This window comes from Kogia breviceps, chromosome X (assembly GCF_026419965.1).
Source record: "Kogia breviceps isolate mKogBre1 chromosome X, mKogBre1 haplotype 1, whole genome shotgun sequence".
Lineage (NCBI taxonomy): Eukaryota > Metazoa > Chordata > Mammalia > Artiodactyla > Physeteridae > Kogia > Kogia breviceps.
Window position 1 is genome coordinate 57,210,375 of NC_081330.1, and position 20,392 is coordinate 57,230,766.

Here is a 20,392-nt window from a genome sequence, read left to right on the forward strand (position 1 = left end):
TTAAAGGGAGCTATAATCACTTCTGATTTTTTTTTTTTTTTTAAATTCTCCTTTGCTGGGGAAGAGGGAGGAGCAAGAAGGGGAAGCGTTGAAAGAGAAAAAGATAGCGTCTGAGCCAGGCAATTCTGATAGAAAAGGATACATGGGAGGAGTAGAGGGAGAGATGGAGTCAGAGACAATGCTAGCAGCCTTTTTCTTAGTTCTCTTATAGTTTCAGAAAGTTACTCTATTATTTCCTCTTTTAGAAACTTCTAGATACCAATCAAAATAAGCATTCCATTCAGTGTGTTTGATCTTATGGCTGGCCTTTTTTAACTGTGCATGCAAAAATAGCAATTTTTGGAATATCAGAAGAACCCTAATTTGACCATTTACAGTTGAGTTCTCCTTTAGTATAATTTCCCCAGTTAACTAGGTACTTGCAAGTATGACCACATGAAAGGAGGCTCAACATCACTAATCATTAGAGAAATGTGAATCAAAACTAAAATGAGGTATCACCTCACACCAGTCAGAATGGCTATCATCAAAAAATCTACAAACAATAAATGCTGGAAGGGGTGTGAAAAAAGGGAACCCCCTTGCACTGTTGGTGGGAATGTAAATTGATACAGCCACTATGGAGAACAGTATGGAGGTTCCTTGAAAAACTAAAATTAGAACCACTATATGACCCAGAAATCCCACTACTGGACATATACCCTGAAAAAGCCATAATTCAAAGAGTAATGTACCAAAATGTTCATTGCAGCTCTGTTTACAACAGCCAGGACATGGAAACAACCTTAGTGTCCATCAACAGACGAATGTATAAAAAGATGTGACACATATATACAATGGAATATTACTCAGCCATAAAAAGAAATGAAATTGAGTTATTTGTAGTGAGGTGGATGGACCTAGAGTCTGTCATACAGAGTGAAGTAAGTTCGAAAGAGAAGAACAAATACCATATGCTAACACATATATATGGAATCTAAAGAAAAAAATGGTTCTGAAGAACGTAGAGACAGGACAGGAATAAAGACTCAGACGTAGAGAATGGACTTGAGGACATGGGTAGGGGGAAGGGTAAGTTCGGACAAAGTGAGAGAGTGGCATGTACATGTATACACTACCAAAAGTAAAATAGATAGCTAGTGGGAAGCAGCCGCATAGCACAGGGAGATCAGCTCAGTGCTTTGTGACCACCTAGTGGGGTGGGTTAGGGAGGGTGGGAAGGAGACGCAAGAGGGAGGGGATATGTGGATATAAGTATATGTATAGCATATTCACTTTGTTATACAACAGGAACTAACACAAAAATGTAAAGCAATTATATTCCAATAAAGATGTTAAAAAAATAGAATGATGTCAGAAAGATAACAGAATAGGAATCTCCAGCCCTCGTTCCCACACAGAGACACTGACTCAACAATATATAGCCCCAAACGCCTTCACAAGAACTTCAGAAACGAGTTAAGAATTTGCAGAGGGCTTCCCTGGTGGCGCAGTGGTTGGGAGTCCGCCTGCTGATGCAGGGCACATGGGTTTGTGCCCTGGTCTGGGAGATCCCACATGCTGCGGAGCAGCTGGGCCCGTGGGCCATGGCTGCTGAGCCTGTGTGTCCGGAGTCTGTGCTCCACACGGGAGAGGCCACAGCAGTGAGAAGCCCGCGTACCGCAAAAAAAAAGAATTTGCAGAACCCCAGGTGAGTGCGGAAGCCAAGAACAGTCGCGCTGAAACGAGTAAGGAAAGCCATTGCATTCCCTCTGCGATTGCACCTCACCTCAGCTGGCACAGCTTGGCACAATAGGGAGAAAACACCCAACTTGTGGCTTCTCCCTTAGGAGGGAAAGAGAAACTTGGAATATGCATCCAATGTTCTGGCTTCTCAGGGACTGCCCAAGGGACTGGCTTCTGTCTTCCTGATATTTTGAATGCCTAGGGGTCATGGAGAACAAAAGAGAACTCTGGGACTTGTTGCAGCACCAGAGAACCTGCAGTACCACAAACAGACAGAAAGAGCAAGAGATTACAAGCTCCTAAAAAGTAAGCCAGCAAATCTCTCTGCTTGGGAAATTCTCTGCATAAGCCCACAGAAGATGGGTTCCCAGGAAAGGCTTGAGAGGTCCCCAGAATCTCTGGCCTGTCTGACTGGTGAAGGTATTCCCCTGTACAAAACTGTTCCATAAAGACTGGAAGAGGTGGCTATTTTTTCAAATATCCCACTCTCAGAGGAAATAAAATTACAAGGCATACAAAGAAACAGGGAAACATGGCCCAATCAGAGGAACAAAAATAAATCTCCAGAAATTGACCCTAAAAAACCAGATGTCTATTAATTACCTGACAAAGAATTCAAAATTGGTGTCTTAAGTTCAATGTGTATAGAACACAAACAAACCACTAAATGAAATCAGGAAAATGATGCATGAAAAAAATCAATATAAACAAAGAGATGGAAACTAAAAAAGAACCAACTGAAAATTCTGGAGTTGAAATAGATAGTATAAAAGGCAGAATGGGTCAAACATCACAAAAAATGGGGTGAAAAGTGACAATTTCATGAGATGAAGCTTCTCTTCATTGCCTTGTTATGCACACAAAATGGTTATTTTGGTTTGGGAGCACATCTGGAGACATAAATTTAAATCCAAGTATTTTATTTGAGGGATGATCCTAAGGAACACTGTTAAGGAATTGAAGTAAGAAAAGACAAGAAGGTAGCCAGTAAAGGGTGAGTTATTAAACTACTTTGGGCAACTTGAGCTGATCCCACTGGGGAACTCTGGGAGACAATGTGGAAAAAGTCTCAAAATTATCTCAACCAAGAGGTGATAGGAACTTAGTTATTTATCCACCAACCCCTCACCTACCCAGCATCACTTATTGGGGTTGCTTCTAGGGGCATTAATTCTCCAGCCTTCCCCTATGTCTTGGCTGAGCATGCTCCTTGGCTAGAAAAAAATCCCTCAAAAGCTCACAGGTTTTTGCACTAAGTGTCCTTTAGCATGAAGAGGTACATGCTACAAGAAAAGTGGACAGAGCACCAACAGCATCTATGACAATGCCAATCTCAATATCTAAGTGATTAAAATGTGACTAAGTGAAAAAAAAAACAAAAACGCAATGTGGGAACCTCATTTGTGGTCTCTGCTTCCCCTCAATGGATCTTACAAATGCTAATGAAAACGTTATGATAATTAATGTTAATTAGGTTGATTAACAGGGAAATAAGGAAAAAAGAACTGAAGGTAAAGTCTAGAGACTTCTTCCCAGCAAAGGTGAAAAATTTAAAGGGACTCATCCCAAAAGAACAAAAATGTTTAGATGGTTATTAAGGAATGGGATAAATAAAATGGACATTAATGATATTAAAACAAAGGTTTTGATACAACACTACCTAAGGTTGACTGGGCCAAAGGGACCCCCTTACTGGTTTCCAACATTAAAAGGCTCCAAAGTTACATATATATTTAAAAAGCTAAAAGAAAATTACACTGAGATATATGACAAAACATTGATTGGGGCAACAGTTAGGCCAATTAAACAAATTAAAAGATTGACTAAAGGTCCTGTGTCTCTTGGCTCAACCTGTCACTTGGGGATCCCAGAGCCTTTTTACAAAAATAGATAAAATGGATTGTCAGGAGATAAAAAGAAAGGAAAGCTTCTAGGATTCCTTGTAAGTAAAAGTCTTGTTGATGGGGTGCTAATGGAAACTAGTTAATGGTATAAAAGTTGATAGAATTGAGATGAAATTTTATAAAAATCGGTATATTTAAATGGGTTTTAGATAAGGTGGTTACATCTCTTTTGCCTGATTATATGGTGGGATAGACATTATGTCTCACTAGGGAATGCTTCCCATGCTTAGTATTATAAGACAGGGCATAAGAATCTGACCCTCAGGAAATACTGATATTAATTTAACATACTAAAGGAAACCAACAGGGTTTCCTGAGCCCACACAATATAAAATAAAACTGGGAGCTAATATTGAGGGAATAATAAAACAATAACAGAGTTTTTGTTTGTTCGTTTGTTTGTTTTGTTTTTTGTTTCTTGCTCTGGGTTTAATTTGTACACTCACACACAGGGCCTTTGTTGAATACCTTGTGCAAATTTTTGATGGTATGATACATTGAGCCCTAAAGTTCTAGAACACAGAATTCTTGATTTTGAGTTGAATTGGAAATATACTCATTGATATAAAAAAGCAAATTTAAAAAATATATAGTTGGGCAAAACAATCTTTGAAAATCATTTAGGCAGCAGACCGGTTCTTTGAGGAATTAAAAGCAAATGTCTTTGTCTTGCATATCTCTACAAATCAGAAATGTAAATGCAACTCACAGTTACCTCGGACTGAGACTAATTTAGGTCAATCTGGTAGTACCTAAAATCAAAGGGGAAAAAATAAGAAAAAAAGGGTCTTTTTAAACACAGACCACTGGAAAGGCTCCCTCACCCAAAATCGAATTCACAGCTTCCTTAAGAATTTATTGAGGACAAATTCAAATCTTAAAAATCTTTCCCACAAATAATAAAGCCTTTGTCATCTGAGCAAATTTAACTTATTCCAACTCTTATTCATAAACTAGTAATTTTATATTGAAATATGTGATTCATAACTAAGTTTTTAAAGTGAAGCCCTGAGATCTCTAGTTTTGTCTGTTTATATGTCTGTGCATACATTATACATATGATATCTCTACCTCTGGATAATATTATCAAAATTAAATTCATGAAAGAGTTCTATGTAATTGACTTAAAATTATGCAATTACAAGTTAAATATTTCTAAATATAAAGGGAACTTCCCAGAATGAATTTCAGGTTCACATGGTCTAGGAATATTCAGTATTAAATTAATATCTGGAATTAAAGCTAGCTTAAACTTCTTGGTTTAATCAATACAGACATGTCTTACTTTTATTGTACCTAGATTTACTGAAGGTCAATAAGCTTATATTAAATCTTTCTGTTGCAGAGTTTGCCAGCAAGGAAAAAAAATTAACTTGGCATGATGATATTTTCATAAGTTAAAAAACAAAGGTAAGTGAGATAAAAGTTTTCAGGTGAACTCTTTAGGAATAATTATGTTCTGCATATGTCTATTTAAAGAAGTTCTCCAGGCTGTCTGGTAAAAATTTAGAGTTTTCTAAGTTAAATTATGGAATTCATTGAATAGCCAAATCATTTCAAATAAGATAAAATACTGGAACATTGACTGCTAAACAGGTGGAAGTTTACCTATTTTTGTCTTCTTACAAGAAGAAAACTAAAGATATTGGGTGTACTAGACACATGCCTTATACCATATTGAGGAAAGTAATTATGCTATGAGAAGATGTATATTTCTAGTCGTTATGGAATATTCCTAAATTTTCCAGTCAGGAAATGCTAATATGACAAACAGTTCACAATTACTTGCTTGTCGGTTTTTGCTAGAGGTTAAGGTTTTTAAGCGTTAAAATTGTAATATGTAATTAAAGCTACTGGGATAATAAGGAAAACATTTCCATATGCAAGGAAAGTAGGATGTGTGTTTTCAACAAAAGAAGGTACAGGGAATGTAAATGCATTATGTTAAGGGGAAATAAAATGATTTTTCTTTGTCCTAAAGCTGGTTATTTCTAAATGTAAAAGAAAAATAAGAGCTAAACTAATATAGATATAAAAGGTTGTGGAAGAATTGTAAAGAGGGAACCCTGAGACAAGAGTTTTGTACAAGGTCAAGCTGCGATTGGATTGAATTTAGTTAGGTAAATGAATTTTGTTACTAAGTGTGGGCTGACGCAGGACTGGAGTTTAGTTCTTTCTGTCAAGAGAACAAAGTTTTCTTGCAATGTTGAGCTACATTTGATAAAGATTGTGAGTTTCTTTGTTTTCCAAATGATCTGAATTTGCCTTAAAACTATTTTATTGTCACTTTGGTTGAATGAATAAGTGTTAGTTAACAGTGACCTATGATCCTATTTGACCAGGTGTTTTAAAACTTTTAATATTTTTTGGACAAATTTCTCCAATATCAAATTCTACTTAAAATTCTTTTGACCTTCAACTAACTTTGGGATGCTTCAACAGGCCCTGGAAATATCCTAAAGGGAGATGGTAAACTAATTAGGTTTGTTTGGTATGTTAAATCACATGGGAAACATTGTCAAATAAGTCTTGATGAAACCTTCTTCAGTTATATTGTGTGGGGAATTATTAATATAGATATTTCAAAATTTATATGGAATTCCTAAAAACCTGGTATGTCCTCATATAATGTTAATTCTAGTTATATAATATTTTACATCAAAGGAATAATCAACTTTCTTATCAATTGCATTGTAATCAGATCTTTAACCATCCCGTTTTAAGTTTTTCTCACTTACAGACATTTTATTCTGGAGCTTTTATTAAATGAAGACATTCAAGAGGAGAACTTTGACCAATGTAAGTTCCTGATAACTTTTAGATCATACCACAGAACTGGGTAAGAAATTACTAAACTCTAATGTAAAGCCTTATGACTTCATCCTGATCATCAGGGATTAATTACATGGGACCAAATGAAGTGATAAATATGATTTATAATTTTATAACTTTTTTCTGAAATATACTGGCTTTTACTCTTTGTTTTCCAAAAAACCTTTCCTCCTACACTAACTATGACCTACAACAAGTTGATAAAGTATGCCTTTGTAAATGAAGATGAAATATTTATCTTGTTCTCTCTACATGATTGCTCCAGAATTTGACTTCTCCAGCTGGCTCCCCTGTGGACTTGATGTCTTATTGCAACCAGATTACAACTAGCTCTACTAATCATTGTTTTAATTTGTTCTATCTTGTTGTTTTCACATTATTTATGCCTTGTGCATCTCTCTGCTGTACTGTGACTTTATTAATCTTACAGCTGTATTACCTATAACGCTGTCTATTTTTTAAGATTGTTGTCTCTTGCATTCCCTAATGTGTAACCAGGCCTCCAATAAAATTAATGATAGCTAAACATCTTAAAGCAATTGGTCATATATATCTACATAGAATAATTTTAATAGTGCAACTGTAGATACAGGAAGAAGCAACAAGGGAAAACATTTCCTAGATCATAATAGACTAGTAAAACAGGTGATCTAGAGAATTTTAGATTATCAACTGGGCTTAATCCAAAAAATAGCACATTGAGTGGCCTATAAACAGAATTCTTGCCTGATCTAAGAATGAGCCTTCCTAGCACTGTGGACAAAATTGGTCACAAAATGCCTTCCAAACATTGGTTGTGAACAATAGGAGGCACTGTGGACAAAGAATGTCACCTGCCATTTCAGTAAACAAAGGAAGTTGTGGCCATAATGCCATCAACTACTGCAGTTTCCCCAGATGTCATACACTCAGGGGAATTCAGGATGAAGGAAAAACAAGATACTGGCCCTAGATAGTTAAGATGCATTAACAAAGAAATTATTTCAATCAGCGCAGACTCTTGCATCTTCCCATACATAGAAAATCACTAAAATTATCAACTTGAAATGTTTGTGTTTTGTGATTAGCAGTAATCTTTCAATGTTCCACCACATGCTTTTTTTTCAGCAAATACTTATATATATATCTCTTGGCTCCACCCTTACTTCTTCGGAACAGTCCCTCAGAGGCTTCCATCCCAGGCTATAGTCCTCAATGAGGCTGCTGAATAAAACAGAATTCTCGATTTTAGGTAGTGCATTATTTTTTCAGTCTGTAGTACCCATCATATAAGAGATGTTCAGAGGAAGAATGTGTCTATAAAACTGATACAGTTGCTGAGGAACAGGAGAAGGAATCAAATGAAGCAAGATTTCTGGAGCAGCACAAAAGCAGTGAGTGACTTTCTTGTATCAGAGTAAAGAAGACACTGTATTACCTTAAAGTGATCTTACATAACCAAAACACTAAGGAAAATCAACAACATGGTAGCATTGCCAAAGAATCACATTGATAAACAAGAGAGAATACTGATATCTAATTTCATAATAGGTTTAAGAAAAACATAAATCAGCTGGGGTTGGTACTCATCAAGTACTTGTTAGGTGACAAATTGATTTGAAGCAACCCTAGTTGGAGAAGAGATAACAAGGGATAGTGATTTCCCAAAGAACTTAAATGGATTTTTTTGTCCTCATTCAATCAACAAATTCTGCATATGTAGACATAGACTAATATATAAAATAATGGTGATACTTCATCATATATTTCAATTATAGGATAACTCTACAAAATGCTAAACAGATGATAAGTGAAAAACTGTGTACTATCCTTTTGTTTTACAGGTATACCTGACCATCTAGATATTTATGAATATATGTTCACGTATAAGAATAACAAAGTGTATTTTTTCAGTATTCAGTGGGATAGTTCGTATGTTAATGCAGTTCTACAGCACAGGATATTGCTCACACAACAATTTTTATACAGGAAGACAGAAAAATTACAAATTATATAAAGAAAAGATAACATTACTACAAAGGTAATTTCATCCAATGTGAAGACTTTGTTTACTTTTATATGATAGCAATAACTGAAAATTCATTCTAATTTGTTGAATGCAAGCCCTATTCATTTACCACATCTTTGTCTTTTTAAAAGTATCATTTATTTTATTGTTATGAGTACAATTTGAAAGCCAATATTATAATGTGTGTTTCATTTAGTTAGCAGTGCTATTTTTCAAAAGAAATCAATTTCTTCTCATTTTATTTTAGCATTTATAAACTCTGTTTTAACTTTTACCAAAATAATTACAATATCTGTTGCTAGCATGTCAGAAATCCTGTTAGGAATATTTCCAAAGTTAAAGCATGTACCCCCTTCCTTATTTTGAAAACATGGAGGTACTTTAAAAGATATTAAAGTAATAGAAAGTGCTGGCATAGTCTATTAGAACTTCTTAAAATTGGAAACATAGTAGAGCACCGGAAGTTATTATGATGTTGACAGTAGCCTCTTCCCATGCTTGTTGTGCAGTGAGAATATATACAACTTAAAATATGAATATGCACTATTTAGAAAGTATCCAGGACTTTATATGAATAGGAAAATCTAATTTTCAGTGGCATAATATTATATGTTAATTCCTGAGTCTTTGCTATTGATTTACAGTTGTCCTAATCAGTCATTAACATGTCCACCCTTTAAGTTAATTTTGGAATAAACTATAGTCTCGAGTAAGAGAAATGTTTGCTAAAACCTAATTTATGGGGCTTCCCTGGTGGCGCAGTGGTTGAGAGTCTGCCTGCTAACGCAGGGGACACGGGTTCGAGCCCTGTTCTGGGAGGATCCCACATGCCGCGGAGTGGCTAGGCACGTGAGCCACAACTACTGAGCCTGCGCGTCTGGAGCCTGTGCTCCGCAACGAGAGAGGCTGTGATAGTGAGAGGTCCACACACCGCGATAAAGCGTGGCCCCCCCGCTTGCCACAACTAGAGAAAGCCCTCGCACAGAAACGAAGACCCAACATAGCCAAAAGTAAATAAATAAATAAATAAATTTAAAAAAAAAAAAAACAAAAACCTAATTTATTTGGCTTGTTTTAGTACCAGGAACAATTCATAATGGATGAAATTGAAATTTACCCTATGTATTCAAGTTAACTACTGAGCATTTAACATATGCCTGGTATTATATTGGGCATGCCAAAAATTGCAGTATCTTTAGCTTGAATAGGCATCTTAAATCTGTTATTAAAGGAAAGAAAGAAAATTTAACATTTTCTTGAAACATACTGCAAAAGAATTTTAAAAGTCCTCACTTTTCCTTGCTTCCACCTTTGCCTTCTTGTTTTTTTCCTCTCTTCTCTTCTTTCTCCTCCTCTTTCTTCCTTCTTTCTTTCTTTCTTTCTTTTTCTTTCTTTCTTTCTTTCTTTTTACTTTCTATCTCACCTTCTTCTGAACTATAACTGGCATTAGACAGCTAACAGACAGCCTGAAAGGGTAATAAATATAGCTCTTGAAAGGACTGCTCTGACAGCTGCAAAAATGAGGTTGCACCAATAATACCTAGCAGACTGCATCTCCAACCATTCCAACTGCAAGTTTTGCAGCAGTTACAGATAAAGAAATCTAAAATCTTTGACAGGAACATGGTCACTGTGGTAGACATACCCCTAGGAGAATTTCAGTGATTCACTCCTTGTACAGGTCTTATGGAACACGATTCACGTGCTTCTTGAATCTATGTTTCTCAGGCTATAGTCCTAAGTTTGGCTCAAAGAAAACTCTTTTCTATTCCTATTATAGATTGTTTATTGATTATTTCCATCAACAGTCATATACTTCTCTCTTCTCCTCACCCTATGATAACTCCAATTCTGCCTTCAGATTGTCACCAGGTCTAAGGTGTTTTCTGACATGCATCAGCTGAATAAAGCCTTTAACTTCTATTAGGGCCAGTTTCACTATTTCTTTTTTCCTTGATGATTTTGTTCTGTGACACAGATCCAGTCTGGATGAACCCCTCCTGCTGAGATTTCACAGTAGGACAGAGTGCACCAAAGAACTCAGGCTTCTTCCCTTCTCTGGGGTCACAGCTGGGTTTAGTGGTGCTCCTTCTCTTGTGCTCCAGTTTTTCCAGCAACACAAAGTTTGCTGTTTGGAATCTTGCAAAGGGTTAACCTATTTTCTTGACTGAAGTCACTGCCTCTATTTTCCTTTTATCTTATTGGGATATCTGACCAATTGGAGAATTAGATGATTGTCCTAAGGGAGGAAAAAGCCTTTTTCCCTTCTTTTATCTGTAAACTTTTACAGATAGTAGTGTGACTTCAGGGAAGACAATCTTGAATTTAGTGGACCCTTTCAAGGTACCTTAAAACAAAAAGGAAGTAAGATAGCTAACTTACAATGAGCAGCTTTCTTTAACTGGTACAAAGAAGCTTAGCAAAGAAACAATTCAAGAGGTTCCAATCTATTGAGGCCTCTCTTAAAACAACTTCAGTCTTCTCCTTCCCCAAAGACCTGCTCCTAATTCTGTTTCTGCCCTGTATAGCGCCACTGTCTTCTGGCCTCCTCTTATTTTGCTCCCTAGCTTCCATTCTGACTTTTTCTGCTCCTCCTTTTCTTTCCCAGCTTTTTTCACCTTTAGAGTAGGACCTTCACTGCTTCTCCTCCAAATATGTGAAAGAATTGCAGGTAGGAGAAAGTCTTTTAAAGGCAATTCCTAAAAGATTCCCTCTAAGATTTACTGTAGAATAATCCAACATTGTCGACAGCTTAATCTGTTTCTTAACTTTAGACATCGACTAGAAACCACTTTTAGGAAATACTTGTAACCAAGCAGAACCCTATGGGGCCTTCCAGGGACAGACCACTCCCCATATCCTCTGCATAACTCCTCTTTGAAGTACCCAGATAATAGTATCTCATGTATATATTTTTTTTTTTTTGCTTTTTTTTTTAACATCTTTATTGGAGTATAATTGTTTTACAATAGTGTGTTAGTTTTCCCTCTACAACAAACTAAATCAGTTATACATACACACATGCTCCCACATCTCCTCCCTCTTGCATCACCCTTTCTCCCACCCTCCCTATCCCACCCCCCCAGGCGGTCACACAGCACAGAGGTGATCTCCCTGTGCTATGCAGCAGCTTCCCACCAGCTATCTAATTTACATTTGATAGTGTATATATGTCCCTGCCACTCCCCCACTTCGTCACAGCCCACCCCTCCCCCTCCCCATATCCTCAAGTCCATGCTCGAGTAAGTCTGTGTTTTATTCCCGTCCTACCATCATGTATATTTACTGAGTTTTTCAGATGCTAAAAACCACCACCAAGTGCAAGAAATTAACTACTACATGATCATGAGCATGCAGTCTCCAGACCTTCTGGTGTCAAAGGATTGATAATGTTAACCTCCCTGCTACCTCAACATCAACCAATCAGAGAACTGTGCACAAGCTTATCAAATACCCTGGGACCCCCCCCCCCCTTACCTGGCCTTTAAAAATGCTTTGCTGAAACACTTTAGAGAGTTTGGGGTTTGGGGGGACAAGAGCCATCCTTTCTCCTTGCATGGCCCTGCAATAAACTTTTCTCTACTCCAAACTCCGACGTTTCAGTTTGTTTGGTCTCACTGTGCGTTGGGCACATGAACTTGCGTTTGGCATTCACATTAACACTACCACAGGCAATCCTTACCAAAACAGATGCCATTCTAAAACATAGTGTAGTCTTGCAGACCATACAGCCTGGCATTTTGAGGATAGCATAATAAAAAAGAAAAACACATACCACAAAACTATGGCACTGCAATTTAAAACAGCTTGATAGACACAATACAGGTAAGCAAGGATTCTTGAAGATATTGCAAAGAAAAAGGCTACTGGGTCCACAATCGTCTTCAGCCAGGAAACAAGCCACACAACAGGCTGCTCAATCAGAAACAAAACAACTGCTCTCTAAGGAAGGCCTCTTCCAGTGACCCAATTGTCTTTGGATCAACAAGGGGAAATAACTACATTAGTAAATGGCCATCCAATCTTGGTATTAGTAGACATTGGAGTCACACTCTCTACCAATAATCTTTCCTAATTTCCCACCACCCTCCTCAGAGCAATAAAAAGGCAAATCCTCTTTGCCTATCTCCTTGAGAATCTTAACTTCTCAATGAGCCTTTGTCCTCAGTCTTCTCACCTTCACTAATTTAATACGGTGGATATTTTCACTTAATTGGGAGCTACTATTAGGTGCACATCCAAAGGACTTTTTCTTTCTTTCTTTTTTTTTTTTTTTTTTTTTTTTTGCGGTACGCGGGCCTCTCCCTGTTGTGGCCTCTCCGGTTGCGGAGCACAGGCTCCAGACGCGCAGGCTCAGCGGCCATGGCTCACGGGCCCAGTTGCTCCGTGACATGTGGGATCCTCCCGGACCGGGGCACAAACCCGTGTCCCCTGCATCGGCAGGCGGACTCTCAACCACTGCGCCACCAGGGAAGCCCCAGGACTTTTTCTTGATGTCCCAGATGCTGATAGTCAAATGTACCATATTACATGGCTCCACTTGACTACTCTAGACTCTTGTGTCTTCCACCTTAGAATTACCTAAATTTTCTGATTTACTTTTCTTAATACCAAATTTCCTTTGGGCTACCTCATCTGCAGATGTGGGAAAAATAAACACAGAATTTTAATGAGTCAATATAGACCCCACACTGCTTCTCCTTATATTCCCTTAGGTACCCTAAAACCTGAAACATTAGGAGGACTATCCCTTTGATTCCTCACTCCCTGCAGGGCGTGGGTGACCTGAAGTTATTCAACCCCTAATATTATTCAACAAAATCCCACCCATGGATGCCAGTCCTATAAATGCCCTTAGGACCAGGCTCATTCTCTCCTTCCTTTTCTGGACATCAGAGGGCCCTCTTTCCACTGGACTCTCTCATTGATTGGCCCTCTCACCCTGAGACTTCCCTTACTTTGCAAATTCCTGAAAGAGGAATAAACCTTTGAATTACTTGCAGTCAGTGGCTCCTGTGTGTGGTGTTTTTACATCTGATATCATTTAATGAAAGAGAAGAGCAAGAGGCAAAGGTGAACTGTAAAACATCCATAGTTGTCACAACCTTAATCCAGCTGCCTACCTACCTTATTCCCTCTTCCAGAGGAGTGAATTTTTTAACATTAACCCAAGAACATTCCCTGACTTACTCTGGTCTGTTCTATAAGACCCAACTTAGAATTCTTTGTAAATTGGTCATATTTTAAGAGTGAAGGAGACTATTTTCAAGCTGGATATGCTTTTACCACTTTCCAAGAGTTTATTGAATCTAATTCCTTTCCTTAAGTCAAATCAGCACAACTAGCTAAACTAGCTTGACTAGATAGAGCCTGTCAGCCAGCAAAGGATCAAAGGGCTAACATATATAGATAGCACATGTGCTTTTGGTGTGTTTCATGATGCTATGGAAGCAACATGATTTCTTAACTGCTGCTGGTGTTCTCATAAAGTACAGTGAGCAAATTTGAGTTTTAATAGTTCCTTGCTTCTCCCTAAAATATTGACTGTACCTAATGTTGAAGCTCATACTAGAGAAAAAATCCATAAAGGAAAAGGAAATGTTTCAGCTGACCAGTATGTTAACCAAGTTACTCTTACCCAAGTTAAACTATGTCGACAAATTAAAGATGATTTGGTTAATCCAGGTCATTTTACGAGTTTTGAGCAAACTGAAATCACAACTATCAGATTCTGAAAAAAGATATTTGGAGAAATCTGGGTGTGCCCTCCATTTCGATGGTTATAGAGATAGCAAGATGACCACTTGGCCTCTCCAAACTCTCTGAAATGGAGCTTGGTGAAAATGTGCACACAATGACCCCTCACCATAAATAAAACTTAAAAACTATTCTGAAACAACATTAATGGGGAAAATTAAATAGTGAAGAAAGGCCTCCAGTGTATGTCACACCTATCAAACTTGTAACTCTGGAAAAAATGGTAAAAGTGTTACATAGGTAGGAACCACAAGGGAGCTTTTGCACATTTTCAGATGGACTTTATATAGCACCCTAACATCACAAAACTTGGAAATGTACTTATTATTGTCTGCCTTTTTTCTAGATGGTAAAAGGCTTTCCAAACTTGCTGAAAGGAAACGGTTGTTATTATGGCTAAAAATGATTAGATTTTGTTTCTCCCATTTATGGAATCCTTACTTAATTTTCCAGTGAAGAGCTACTCATTTTACTGTGACTATAATTAGGGAATTTTGAAAAGTTTTGGCTCTCCTTACCATCTTTAATCCTCAGGAAAAATTGAAAGAGCTAATGATACTTTGAAATTAAAACTTGCTAAACTCTCTGAAGACATAAAATTACCTTGGCTTAATCTACTCCCATAGACCTTAACGACAAACACAGATTCTGACCTTATGAATTTGTCACAGGCAGACCAGGGAGATTGGGCACTACACCCCAATTTTAAACTACATTTTGTTGCAAGCAAACGTGGCCCAATAATGTAAAGGACTAGTGCAATGTACTCAGACTTATCAACAGGGTCAAGCCGTCTTTCTAAAGAAGCCACTTTCTGGACTTAAAACCAGGAGACTTAGTTTACTGAAATAGATGTCACCAAAAAGCTGCCCTGGAGTCCCACTGGAAGTGCCTCTACCAGGTCCTGCTTATAACTAACAGGGCAGAAAAGCTACAAAAATCTAGACCTTTTGTTCTTTGTATCCCAGCTGAAGAGACATATACCTCCAATTAACTCAACTTTTACTTTAACCAGAGTCCCTAAACTGAGGGTTCTCAAAACTTTTCTGAAGCACATGATAGACAAAAGGAGAAAGATATTCCATAAAACTTGGAAGAAGCAGATGACATCAGATAGTGAGCAGCTTCTGCACAAAATAATGGAACAAAAACTTGACTCAAATTTAGTATTTCCCTCTTCATCCTAACATTGAATTTGTACATCTCTAAAATTATCTCCAAGTGCTGATCATAGAAATGCTTCCTATTCTTACTGTATATTTGCTATGTCCTGCCCCTTCTCCTTTCTCCATTCCTCAGCTTCAAAATCTTTGGCTTTTTTTGGCTGGCATGCTTATGAAGCTAATATCACCTATGATTGTTGCTCCTGCTTACTTTTTCTCATCAGCTCCATCGCTCCTTTACAAATACCAGTTCCCTACCCAAGAAAGTCTTTCTGTCATTACCACTGCCATTTGACACAGGGTCCCATCCAAACTGAGTCTCCAGTAAATCTCTGAAGTTAGCACATTCTTTCCAGTACACCCTTGAAGAGGGTATGTTTTTCTTGAAAGAAAACATTAAAACAAATCTTCAATCTATGGGCCTAAACTGCTGCAAGGATATCTGCCAGGTTACTGGCCCAGCTGAAAGGAGTGGATATCGTTGAGTCAGTCCCAATACTTGCTTCAATCTGGAAAGCAACAACTATAAAACTATGAGTTTTTCACCCCACCCCCAGAGTGATTCATATTTTATTTGTGGGTCCAATGCCTATATATATATATATATATATTTTTTTTTTTTTTTTTTTTTTTTTTTTCCAGTCAGTTGAGCAGGTTGTCATCTCACCCAATCTGTGTTTGGGGGTAAACACACTCCTCTGTAAAACACCCATTCTTACCAGGTGCTAGAGAGATCTGCTCGAACAAACTAAAAGACTTGGAATCAATCCAGATAGACTTGTCACTGCTTGGGATGGGTTTTATGCTGGAGTTGTTCCTGAAGGAGCAGCCCTATTAACTACTGAAGAAGTTTGACAAAATAGCCAATTAAGAAATATGAATTATATACACATACCCAGAGAACAGTTGAGACACTGGAATAATCCAAGCTTAAAACATGAAACTATATATTTTTAAAATTGTATTTACTATTTTCTCCTTCATTTGTGAGGTAAACATCTCCTGCCTACCATTTAGATAAGTTTACCTGTCAATTCTTCTGGTCTAAGCTGTATTGTTTGTTACCATGTGTGAAATCCTAGTAATAGAGATTTTTTGAATGTGGTATACCAAGGAAATATAGTTCAAAGCACAACTTCCTTAGTTTAAAAATAATTTGTTAAGAGTACCACTTGTTGAGTGCCATTCAATAGCCTTGTTTTATTAGATGATAAGTCTGAGTTATCAAATATCTCATTTCTTTATTTTAGGTGTAAACAACTTCCTTATGAAAAATGTAAAACTATCTTTTATACTGAACAGCAATTTTTACAAGTTGCTAATATGAAACTGTTCTCCATCAGCAAAAATGATGTATTTATCACTTTAAAAGGAAAAAAAAATAAACCTTTACAGATGGAATTATTTTTTTCTGATCTACTTTTCTTGTCTTTGGTCAACAGCATGGGTTTAGGGTAAGACAGTAACAGTAAAAAGGGAGATTTTGCTCTTTTAAAAAATATTTACATATGATGTAAATGTTATGTAAACATTTAAGTCTCTATTCTTATTCCCTTTCTCTCCAACTCCTTTCCTAAAAAATCTGCCTCATTTTAGGTCAATGCAAAATATATTTTTTGTATTTCCCTTTGGTATTTTCCATTTTGTACTTTAGTATTTGTGAAGCTATTCATGAAATAATCTGGTATTTGTAGCTATTGGTATCTTTCATATTTTTATCTTCTGTTCATTTTTTACTAAATAAGAATTTTAAAATCCAAGTTACATTTCCTTCTGAAATTAATGAGCAATTGATGAGTAAAATCCAGGCACCAAAACTCTGAGATGTAACACACTGGTTTCATTTGTACTGTTTACAGTGAAGAAAAATGATTAAAGTAAAAACTGACATTATTTTCTGTGTAATTTTTCCTTACTCTTACTACATCCTTTGAAAATACTGTTTTAATTCTTTTTCTGTCTCTTTTTTTTCTATTTTCCTGTTCTTATAGTCTGTATTTAAAATGGTAAATAGGGCTTCCCTGGTGGCGCAGCGGTTGTGAGTCCGCCTGCCGATGCAGGGGACATGGGTTTGTGCCCCCGTCCAGGAAGATCCCACATGCCGCGGAGCAGCTAGGCCCGTGAGCCATGGCTGCTGAGCCTGCGCATCCGGAGCCTGTGCTCCGCAACGGGAGAGGCCACAGCAGCGAGAGGCCCGCGTACCGCAAAAAAAAATAAAATAAAATGGTAAATAATAAAATACCAGTAATTTGTTTGGTAAAGTATAAATTTATTTTTCTTTTAGACCTTTTTTACTCTCATTTTATCCAATTTTTATGTTTTTTATTGTTTGGAACTTTCTGCAAGCAGGAATTTCATCTTACATAAGTCAAATACTGGGAGTGCTGTTAGTGGCTCTCAGGACAGTATCTTGAGCTTGGTTGGATTGCAGAATAAAGACGAGTTCATCAATTTTGGCATGGAGAAACTCAGGATATTTGGGCATATAAAGAATTTCAGGAACTTCCCTGGTGGCGTAGTGGTTGAGAATCCACCTGCCAATGCAGGGGACACGGGTTTGAGCTCTGGTCTGGGAAGATCCCACATGCCGCAGAGCAACTAAGCCCATGCGCCACAACTACTGAGACTGCGCTCTAGAGCCCACGAGCCACAACTACTGAGCCCTCATGCCACAATGACTGAAGCTCGGGAGCCTAGAGCGTGTGCTCTGCAACAAGAGAAGCCACCGCAATGAGACCTGCGCACAGCAATGAAGAGTAGCCCCCGCTCGCCGCAACTAGAGAAAGCCCACGCGCAGCAACGAAGACCCAATGCAGCCAAAAATAAATAAATAAATAAAATAAATTTAAAAAAAAAAAAAAGAATTTCAGCATTATCCATCTCCAAAAGTACTCCAGAGATTTCTCCAGAGTTGGGTGAATGGACTGAACCAGAGGAACTAGCTTTTCAACCAAGTTCGTCTTCTGAGTACTAGCAGATGCCAATATAGACACATTCAACATATCATGACCTTGTATGCAAACAGGGACAGGCTTTTGGATGGATGCTGGCCTTCCTACTTTAAATTTTAGAGGACTCCGAGCACCTGCAGTACCTGCAACTTTTTTGAATCTCCGATTTGCATGTGGTCCTGAGGCAGAAGTTTCAGGGTGAACAGTCATGGTCTGGGTTGTTCTGTTGGTGATCTGACAGGCTGACTTGGCTCCCTGCACTTGCAGTGGTCTGGAGGTGGTGAATGATAGCTTAGGTGCTGCTGCTGCTGAGTGGATAGAATATCCAATATATTCTGGATGGATGATGTTTGGCCCTGAGCACAGTCTTACAAACATGTGCACTTCCACATTGAAGCTGAGGAAGAGCAGGCACACAGTTACATGATGATGTTGCTACTGCCTTGGGAGTGTTGAGTATAGAATAACCTCCATCTTTCAGAGCCACCACTCTTTCCATATAGTTCTTGGTGAGGAGAGCCTGGTGCTCCTCCTTGCTTTGTGCCAGCCACATACAGTGGCTTGGTGATCACAATTTTTCCATTCATTGCCATGATGGCTTTATTAGCTTCCTCAGGAGATGTATAGCTAACAAAGCCAAAGCCTTTGCTGCAGCCTGCCTCCATCATGACCCTGGTACCAGTGATTGAGCCAAAGAGGGAGAATTATCTTCTTAGTCATTTATTATCAATATCATTTTCAAGATTTTTCACATAAAGATTAGCACCCTTGCACCTGGTGAGTTTACCCTGTTTTATTTGCTCAAATTTGTGCTTTAATTCAGACTGTCTCTCAGCTTTGTTCTGTGCTCTACCAAAATAAACTTGATATCCATTAAGGACTTTTCCATTCATTCCTTCAATGGCTTTCTGGGCATTTTCAAAATTCTCAAAACTCACAAATCCAAAGCCTTCGGATTTTCCATTTTCATCAGTCATAACTCTCACACTTAATACAGAACCAAACTCACCTAAAACCTCTTTAAGACATTCATCATCTATAGCATCTCCAAAATTCTTAATGTAGACATTGGTAAATATGTTTGCTTGAGCTCTGAGTTCTGCTTCCCTTTCTCTGCGAGGTTTAAACTGCCCAGCAAAAACCCAGCTACCTTTCAGCAGAATCCTATTCATTTTTGCAATGGCTCTTCTAGCGGCTTCTGACTTCTCAAAATGCACAAATCCAAAACCCCTTGAACCATTTTCATCGGTTACTACTTTACAAAAAAGAATGTTTTCAAAGACAGAAAATGTATCATAAAGGGACTTGTTATCAATAAACTTGGCAAGATTTTTGATGAATATATTGCCCACTCCACTCTTACAAAGTGATGGGTCACACTGGGACCACGTAATACACATCTGCTTGCCATTGATAATACCAAAGTTCATAGTGTCCAGAGTCCACTCGGTATCAGTCCACAGCAAGAAGTTCACATGCACATAGCCCAGGGAGCAGTGAGTGACCAGGTCACGGCAGACCCTAAGAGACAGGATCGGCCCGGCGGTGCTGGATTTCCCATACATCATAGCTTTGTTCACTTCGGGATGCAGGTCTGCAAGGTACAGTGAGGACGTTTCAAAGTGTGGAACCAAAGCACTTATCTTAAGTTAGATCTTTAGTGAGATCTCAGCTAGGCGCTAGGACTCGGCCTCTCTCAGTGGGAAGAATTCAATCAAAAGAGGTCGGGGGCTTCCCTAGTGGCACAATGGTTAAGAATCCGCCTGCCAATGCAGGGGATACGGGTTCAAACCCTGGTCCGGGAAGAGCCCACATGCCCTGGAGCAACTAAGCCCTAGTGCCACAACTACTGAGCCTGGGTGTCACAACTACTGAAGCCCACGTGCCTAGAGCCCATGTTCCACAACAAAAGAAGCCACTGCAATGAGAAGCCTGTGCACCGCAAGAGTAGACCCGGATCACCACAACTAGAGATAGCCCACGTGCAGCAACGACCAAACGCAGCCAAAAATAAAACATAAACAAATAAAATAAATAAATTTATTAAAAACA

At 38.1% G+C, this 20,392-nt stretch overlaps 1 protein-coding gene across 1 annotated transcript; it reads right to left on the reverse strand.

The window, feature by feature from the left end:
• Positions 1 to 19,056: 19,056 nt before the first annotated feature.
• LOC131747908 (polyadenylate-binding protein 1-like) lies at positions 19,057 to 19,908 on the reverse strand. The gene has a single exon (XM_059049983.1). It carries the CDS (start codon positions 19,906 to 19,908, stop codon positions 19,057 to 19,059), a length of 852 nt encoding a protein of 283 aa, XP_058905966.1.
• Positions 19,909 to 20,392: the final 484 nt, after the last annotated feature.

Excerpts from the sequence above, each read along its gene's own strand:
- LOC131747908 (XM_059049983.1), bottom strand. The coding sequence starts at position 19,908 with ATGATGTATGGGAAATCCAGCACCGCCGGGCCGATCCTGTCTCTTAGG.